General features: G+C 35.8%; 1 protein-coding gene and 1 non-coding gene across 2 annotated transcripts; both read left to right on the top strand.

The window, feature by feature from the left end:
* Nucleotides 1–2,876: 2,876 nt before the first annotated feature.
* On the top strand, nucleotides 2,877–6,152 carry LOC125475256 (serine/threonine-protein kinase SAPK3-like). Its single transcript, XM_048579890.1, has 9 exons — nucleotides 2,877–3,020; nucleotides 3,912–3,986; nucleotides 4,241–4,342; nucleotides 4,468–4,521; nucleotides 4,633–4,725; nucleotides 4,895–4,987; nucleotides 5,175–5,279; nucleotides 5,387–5,485; nucleotides 5,624–6,152. Exons 1-9 carry the CDS (start codon nucleotides 2,898–2,900, stop codon nucleotides 5,900–5,902), a joined length of 1,023 nt encoding a protein of 340 aa, XP_048435847.1. The 5' UTR covers nucleotides 2,877–2,897; the 3' UTR covers nucleotides 5,903–6,152.
* A 665-nt stretch (nucleotides 6,153–6,817) lies between these two features.
* On the top strand, nucleotides 6,818–6,889 carry TRNAG-UCC. The gene has a single exon. It is a non-coding gene; the product is annotated as a tRNA-Gly (tRNA).
* Nucleotides 6,890–8,653: the final 1,764 nt, after the last annotated feature.

Below are 8,653 nucleotides of genomic sequence, written 5' to 3' on the forward strand. Positions count from 1 at the left end.
TATAAAATTTTAAGGTATTACATCATGTGCATGTACTGTACATATTATATGCATGTGGTGTGCATATAGTGTATATGGTGCGTATTTACATCTTTGATTCAAAGGTAGGGCCTGCAAATACAAATATAAATACAAATACAAAAAAAAATAAAAAAATAATAATAAAAAAAAAATAAAAAAAAAACCAAATGAGTTCGTGAAACAATTTCATTTGATTCAATTGGGTTCCTTCGTGCCCATTCAAACTGCAATTTTCAAATCCTTGAAATATTTGAACCCAATCAAATTTGATACCAATTTCAAATTAATGAATCTTCAATTCGTCAAATAAAGTTTAGGGTCATTTATCTGATTTCGAAGAGAAAGTTGTGAGCTATGAGATTTTGGGTTGAGCTCAGATCTATGAGCATAAGATGTGCATGCCATGTGCATGTCGTGTACATATAGTGTATGAGCGAGCTTAATACGAAGAGAGGGAACGACTACGCGAAACAATCTCGTCCATATCTTTCTCTCTTCCTTTTTTCCACTATGATTTCTCTCTTTTCCCACAAATTTATCTATTCTCCAAAAGGCAACTGACCTTTAATACGTTTTTTCACTTAATTGCAGCAAAAGCCAAACCTTATTTTAGTGCTTGTAGATTTGGATCGCGAGAGAGAGAGAGCAGAGGGAGGGAGAAGACAAAAGAAATGAAAACCCACATATAAATCAGAGAAATGATAAAAAAATTAAAAAATGAAGGATTTGGGTCTCCTCCAAGAAATACCAAACCAATTACTTCAACTCTAAAAATCCATCAATCAAAAAGCAAAATTAAGCAAACTCAGTTTACAAAACCTACAAATGAAAAGGTAAAAATTGAAGAAGACGGGTGGGTTAGAGAGAGAAAGCTATTATGCATATTCGAAATGTAGAGGGAGGAGAGAGAGAGAAAAAAAAAAATAAAGAGAGATAGCTTGGATGAAGAAGATGGGTGGGTTAGAGAGAGCTCTTGGATGAAGGAGATGGCTGGGTTAGAGAGAGAGCTCTTGGATGAAGAAGATGGGGGGTTATGGTTCTTAGAATTGGAATTGGGCAAGAGAGATTTTCTCCTTCTCCTCTCTCTGTTTCTCTTTCTACAAAATGAGAAATGAATACTGGAATTTCTTGATAACTCATTTATATGATAGGACAATTTGGTCATTTTACGATGTAGGAAAAATCCTATTTTTGTCCAGTTGTTGTGCATGACGTGTGCATGCTGTATACATATTCAAAATGTCCTGCTTCTGTTCCAAGATTAAGAAATTGTTCCATTTTGGAGTATTTCCCGAAATTATAACCTTGCACTATTTCTGACTCCCAAAGTGGGACTCTTTATATACTCTTTGTCATCTCACAGTTTAATGTCAATTCTTGTACAAATATTATCTAATATTATGTCAAAAACATAAGGTAACAAAGAGTCTATAAAAAGTCTCACTTTCAAAATAGTATCATTATTTAAGGATGGTGGCTAAATATAGCCAAATAATTAGAATGGCCTAACAAGATTAGATGGTACTTTATCAAATGGAATCTAATATTATTTTTAATTAAACGTACGTAGTTGACGACCGGCCTATTGGTTCGAGACCGAAACGCCATTTTGCCCAAACAATTTGTAGGGCCGTGAGACTACCGTGGTCCATGGCCATGGTAAGGAGGGAAAATGCCAAACTTGGGGATTATATTTTAAGACAAAATGTATGTAGAACAAAAAACTCAGTCTACGAGTCGCAATTTTACTTACCGTTTTGTACTTTTCTCGTAATATTTTTCATCTTGCAATTTTACTTTCCATGTTGTATCTAAATTTAAAAGTGTAATACTAGAGAAATTAATTTTGTAAATAAAATTTATATATTAGATGGTATTGGATTAATAAAAAATAAATACGTTTATTAATACTTAATAATTATTCTATCATCAAATTTTATATCATTTAATTTATTAACTTTTATTTACAAATTTATTTTTTTAATATTATTTTATAAACATTTTTACATTTCGTCACTAATTAATCGAATCTTTAATTAAACGGTTCATAAAATCCAAGCTCGCCACCAAACAAATGGCAGAAGCAGCAGCAGAGTATTCCAGAAGTCCCGACGTCGGCATACGTGACAATGTCCAAACAGCCCCTCATGATTGGATAATATTCTTTACAAACCTCGAATCTTCCTGCCACCATGGTTCTTTAGTTCTTGACAAAGCAAAATTACACTATGTAGGACCCACGGGGGCGTACGTTAGCCCCTTCGGACAGTGAAATGAGAAAGACTTGAAGTTTAAGTACCTCGGACTAAACTCTAAACCTACAACTCTAAACCTACGCACCCCTCAAGGACAAGGTAAAAAAAAACGGACGACGTGCTCCCATAAAAAAAAAAAAAAAAAAAAAAAAGAGGATGATTGTTACAGTGTCGGAGTCAGCAGCAGTGTGTTTATCGTAGGATTATCATAAGCCCCACTTGAAACAACGATATTATTTTTAACTCGTGAATTATTGTAATATAATTCGTTAAGCGTGAAGTTTTGTTACATAAAATCTCATAACAATAAAATAAAATAAGGTGAAGATATTTACCCACTTCATTTTTCTTAAGATACGTCGATATTTTAACGTTAAAGAGCGACACTTTGAAGGGACCCCTTCTCTTGCAAGACGTGCCTTTTAATTTGGGTTTGTAATTTAGTAGGAGCAGCTCTTCTCTTTCCTCTCCGTTTTCTGATCTGGGTGTCGTCTTCTTTCTTATCACCAACCAAATTTTTTTTTTTGATTTGGGTTTTTCCTTTTGCTTTTGGTATTTTTGTGTCTCTCTTTTCTGGTGGTGGGGATATTTTGTGCTTGATTATTTGTTGGAGGGTTTGGGATGGAGGAGAGGTATGAAGCAATGAAGGATCTTGGTTCTGGGAATTTTGGGGTGGCGAGGCTGGTCAGGGATAAGAAGACAAAGGAGCTTGTGGCTGTCAAATACATTGAGAGGGGAAAAAAGGTCATTGCTTTTCTCTTTTGCTTTCCCTTTTTAGTTCCTTTATTTGTTGCATATTGTTTAGAAATGTATGAAATTTTTGGAAGTGTTAGTGCTAAGAGTTGTGGAGGTTGTAATTTATTTTAATTTTTAGATGATTTGGGAGAAAAAAGTCACTGGTTTTTTGGTTTGGAATTCTGTGTTTGTTTTCCCATTTAAAATGGTGGTAAGAGAGAGGTCAAGTCTGTTGAAGTTTTGGGACGAGACGGTTCCGCGGATAATATCCCCCGGGGATGGCTTCAACAAAGTCCTATGTAATTATTTGTTGTTATGCTTTGTAAATGTATGATGCTTCTTTCTAATTTCTAGTTTTAGACTTTAGGGTTTAGAAGGCTGACCATTTCTTCACTACATACTTTTAGCTGGAAATGCAGATGTTGAATCTCATATATGCGAATGCCGTTCTTGAAGTTTGAGTTGTGTGATACTGTTTTGTTATTCTGATCCACAAAATATTCAAGTTCATACCTTAAGGCTGCATTTTTTTAGAGAGGACTAGCTTGGATAGGAGAACTTCCAAATTTTGTCCGAGTTAAAGGCAAAAGATGGAGTATTTGAAAATCCTGCTATATTTCTGTGAAGTCAATCATGCTTCTAAAATGTTTTTAAGTAAAGATAGTGTACTACTTGACTAATTCGTATCACTGTAACTTTTAAGTGTATAACTGTATCCTTTTTTTTCACTAGTTGAAGCTGGATATGCAAATTAGGGCTATAGATATTGCGTTTATTGTCTATTTTGGATAGCGATTAGTCATCTGATATCATTCCTAGCATTTTCTTCTCTTTACATACCTAACATGAATGTATATTTTAGTAGGGATATAAATTCTGTTTTGGCTCTCTGAGTTTCAGATTGATGAGAATGTTCAGAGGGAAATCATAAATCACAGATCGCTGAGGCATCCAAATATTGTCAGGTTCAAAGAGGTAACAATAACTTTGTATTGATTCGATTGTGTGTTTACATGCATTTCCGGGGGTGCATGTGTCCATATTTTCTTTTTTGCCCTTTTACTTTCTTCCCTTCTCAGCGTGTCATTGAATTGTACAATTTTCGGTTACCATCATGTAAAGATAAGCAAGTGTCAAATGATAATCATCAGTCAAACTGAAAGTGACCGCAAAGAGCTAGGATAAGGCAGTCTATTGTACATTAACAAAAGAATCACTTTTGGCTGCAGCTCTGGTTGACTCCAAGTCATTTAGCAATTGTCATGGAATACGCAGCTGGCGGTGAACTTTTTGAGAGGATATGTTCTGCTGGTAGATTTAGTGAAGATGAGGTTAGCTTGTTTAGTTTATTTGGCACGTTTGATTCAAATTCCTTTATTTTTGGCGCATATCAAAATTATATGGAAGTGTTAGTTTTCCTGACTGATTGTTTAACGGTAATTCACCTTCATGACAGGCAAGGTTTTTCTTCCAACAGCTGATATCTGGAGTTGGTTACTGTCATGCCATGGTATATTTATATTTGACAAACACAGAAAGACATGCACATATGTAACCAACTGTTTCTTGCGAAGAATTAGTATAATTTCTCTTCTTACAGTTGGCTGTAATTTTACCGCAGGAAATTTGTCACAGGGATCTGAAACTGGAAAACACACTTTTGGATGGAAGTGCTTCACCACGTCTTAAAATATGCGACTTTGGATACTCCAAGGTTATTATGAATTTCTTGTTGAATAAAACTTTGTTTAGGTCAGTTTAATACGCAGATTATTCTGGGTGCTCTGTAGTCTTTTTTACCCGTTTGTTTGTTAAAGAAATTTTTGGGTTAGCATCTACTTGCCCGATATATCTGTTAATCTGTATTATTTACTACCTTGCAGTCTGCTATTTTACACTCACAGCCAAAGTCAACTGTTGGAACGCCTGCATACATTGCTCCAGAGGTTCTATCACGGAAGGAATATGATGGAAAGGTATCTAGTTTCTATATTGTTTCCGCAACCAGCCTCAAAATTTAAATCATATTGTGGGATTTTAGTCTATGTTGGACATGGTACTTCTAACCACGTAGTAGCTTACACATAATATCATCAAAACTGATACAAGCCAATCGTACTATGTATCATATCATTTAATTTCTAAGTTGGTACAACTTGGTAGATTGCAGATGTTTGGTCATGCGGTGTGACGCTGTACGTGATGTTGGTAGGAGCATATCCTTTTGAGGATCCTGAAGAACCTAGAAACTTTCGTAAGACCATTGAGGTGAGCTTCACCTTCATCCACACACACACATGGTAGTTGTACGTTGTGATTCCAAAGAGTTGTGGTTTTTCATTCCAACAATTAATTCATTGCAACTTCTGAAACAGAGAATTATGAGTATCCAGTACACCATTCCCGACTATGTACGTGTTTCTGCAGACTGCAAGCACCTTCTTTCTCGTATTTTTGTTGCCAACCCTTCTAAGGTAATATCAGATCCCCTGTTTTCTTCATGAGTTTCTATTGTTTCATTTTTGTTCACTTGAGGCACAAGAACAATGTATGGACTGTGAAGATAAACGCACAAAACAGCACTGACAGTCCTGGTCATAACGTCATTGTAGAGGATTAGTCTTCCTGAGATAAAAGAGCACCCTTGGTTTCTGAAAAATCTGCCGAAAGAGCTAATTGAGGTTGAGAGAACAAACTATGCGTCAGTGGAGCGTGACCAGCCTAAACAGAGCATTGAAGAGATAAATAAGATCATACACGAGGCAAGGACACCAGGGGAAGGATCCAAAGCAGGTGGTAAAGCTGTTGCTGGGCCGTCTGACTCTGATGATCTAGAGGCTGATTTGGACTCCGAAGTTGATTGCAGTGGTGACTTTTCAGGCCATCCTTGAGCATGATATCGGAAGGATTTGTTCTTTTAGAGTTTGTTTACCCACAAAAAATACTTTCTTTGGACATTTATGGTGTTGAATCAACACTGTTTACCCACAAAAAACAGTGTTGATGATATTGTATAGCAGACTATGCTATGCATATTTGTACAAAGAATTTGAACGGATTGAGTTATTTCCATTGTATGTAGATTGTATTTGAACATGTTTGGATCCTCGATGCCATTTTTTGATATTTTGTTTGAACGTACTCGCAGTCTTCGACAGCATGATCTGCATAATTTAACGTATCTAGTATTTGACAAAATTTTCATACTCATTATCTTAATGGATCATGTCATGTCAGACCCAATAACGGGTTTTTAACAGGTAATCTGATAATGACTCGAAACTTGTTATTTTTGTGGCATGTTAACATGTCGTGCAATCAGCTTGAAGATCTAAAATAAGGGTTCAATCAAGGTGTAGGCTTTCCCATCACTTGTGGGTCTTGTAATTGGAAGATCAACGGTAAAATTTTTTAATAGAACATTGTGATCACGTGGTTGATCCTACCACTGTTACAAAAAAAATTAAAGTTCCAACGTTTTAGTCTCATCTGACGGAAAGAGATCCTCTTCTAATATCTTCCATCAAGGCTACCGGATCAAGTAATCTGGATCTTCTAAATTTTATCCAACGGTAAAAAATTATCACAATTTTTAAGAAATCAAAATAGGTGGACCGTTAAATGAAATTTGGAAGGCCTGGATCACTTATATGGTGCCCTAGGTGCATCTGACCTCAATTCTGGCCCCGTACTATGTGAGAGTCATCCTACCAAATTTTTGTCTAGCTATGTGCTGCTGACGAGCTGTACCAAATGTACTCGTATTAAAAAAAAAAAAAAAAAAAAAAAGAGAATTTATAGCAATAGCGTTTGTAGTCCAACGGTTAGGATAATTGCCTTCCAAGCAATAGACCCGGGTTCGACTCCCGGCAAACGCATATGACTTTGTTTTAAAATTTAATTTTACTTCTAGTGCCTAAAGTCTTATGTTCGATTTCCCAGTCCCACGATGTTATTGTAAGCATCTCTACAAAGGAAAATACACTAGATTAAAGTCTTTCCAATTAGTTAGTCAATTGACTGATTAGAAATGTTAAAAATATTGACTAGTTAGAATTATTGTAAAATTGTATTAAGATTACAATTAAATTATATATATTGTATATTGTTGTAGGTCTATTTGATTGAATGATCTAGGGTTGAGAGATAGAGAGTGGATTGAACGATCTAGGGTTGAGAGAGAGAGAGGGGTATAAAAACCTTTCCTTTTAGGATTATAACATTGAATAGGTAATCTACTTCTAATAAGAATATAAAATATATTCCTAGATTCCCTAGGATTTACACAATCACATTCCTATTCTAAATATGACTGCAACACACACACACACACATATATATATACACACACACACACATACAATGTATATTTACACTGTAAATGAGGGAATAAATTGGTTGTGAGCTCGCCATCCACAATATTTGAATATAAGATTTTTTACTTACAAATAAAATTGAATAATACTAGACCATACTATTAAGTGATGATAATACATAATTTTTAGTTATGACCATTGGATTAGATCTCACGAGTCACGACTAAACCCTAAACCCTAATCTAGCTACTTACAGGTTATGTAGTGGTGGCGTAGTACTAAGTTTCTCCAGATGGTTTGTGCCACATGCCTTTCATGACACAAAACTGAAGGTTAAGCTCCATTGGTCCTCCATTTGCACTGGTTCAAGGAACAGTAGAAGCCCCTGCCAAGGAGCCACATTCAAGAAGATTCAGCCTGAAGTTTGCCCTACAATAAGAAGGGGTTCGGTTACTTCGGTAGCATGGATTGGTTCTGGTCCGGGAGTTTTTATAAGCCTTGCGAATCACACACAGTGGAAAAAAGACTACACTGTTCGCTTCTGTTCTTCCAGAAGACATGAGCATCACCAAGAAAATTGCTCAACTTCCGGCTGCTCCAGATGTTTGGAACAAACAGTATCAATGTGACTGTCTTGGAAAAGCCTGTTCCCTTGTTTCTGCGAAGAACTAAGACGAGTCATGGAGATCTCACTGCAAACATGAAATCAAATTAAAAGAATCCATACAATACCAGTATGTAACACGATGAAATGAGTCCCTTCCAACGTGGTTTTCTTTCCTTATTCTGAGTAAAATATCCTGATTCTAATCGTAGGAACCCAACTCATTCACTGAAAGCGGATGAATTCGCAGGACCTATTAGACAAAGAGGAGGTAGGAGCATTCCCCCAGCCAAGAGAGGGAGGGAATGGGCGGGAACATCCAAAATGAGTATTAGGTTGGACCTTATGAGATCAAATATCAAGCTGCAAGGGAACATTTGTCCAAGGTAGATCATTTGATCATGGCACTGTTGAGTAGCAGGTTTTTGTTTATGTTGTTGTTTATCTTTTCCTGCCTTCTCTCTTATTTTGTCAAAATTTGTAAGTATTGCTTTTCACTTCATTTGAACAAAAAATGTAGTGGTTCCTTGTTAAACAAGCTTAGATGACTTCCATAAAGCTTTTGCGAAAATTAAAAGAAGTAAAACTTCGAACTAAAGTCAAGAATTCAATCAAGAAAGATCAACGATTCAATTCTATTTAAAATCAAATGGACCCATCACTTAATATTATGGCCTATTGATATGTCCTTTTCACTTGTAAGTGAAATATCTTAAATTCGG

This window comes from the organism of the source record quoted next, unplaced genomic scaffold (assembly GCF_019419815.1).
Source record: "Pyrus x bretschneideri cultivar Hongxiangsu unplaced genomic scaffold, Pyrus_bretschneideri_v1 Contig14, whole genome shotgun sequence".
Lineage (NCBI taxonomy): Eukaryota > Viridiplantae > Streptophyta > Magnoliopsida > Rosales > Rosaceae > Pyrus > Pyrus x bretschneideri.

What these genes read in the sequence shown, in the direction of transcription:
- LOC125475256 (XM_048579890.1), top strand. Translation starts at nt 2,898, where the DNA reads ATGGAGGAGAGGTATGAAGCAATGAAGGATCTTGGTTCTGGGAATTTT. An exon ending in GTAGATTTAGTGAAGATGAG is followed by an intron (nt 4,343 to 4,467) that starts GTTAGCTTGTTT and finishes CCTTCATGACAG; the next exon opens with GCAAGGTTTTTCTTCCAACA. An exon ending in TTGTTGCCAACCCTTCTAAG is followed by an intron (nt 5,486 to 5,623) that starts GTAATATCAGAT and finishes ACGTCATTGTAG; the next exon opens with AGGATTAGTCTTCCTGAGAT.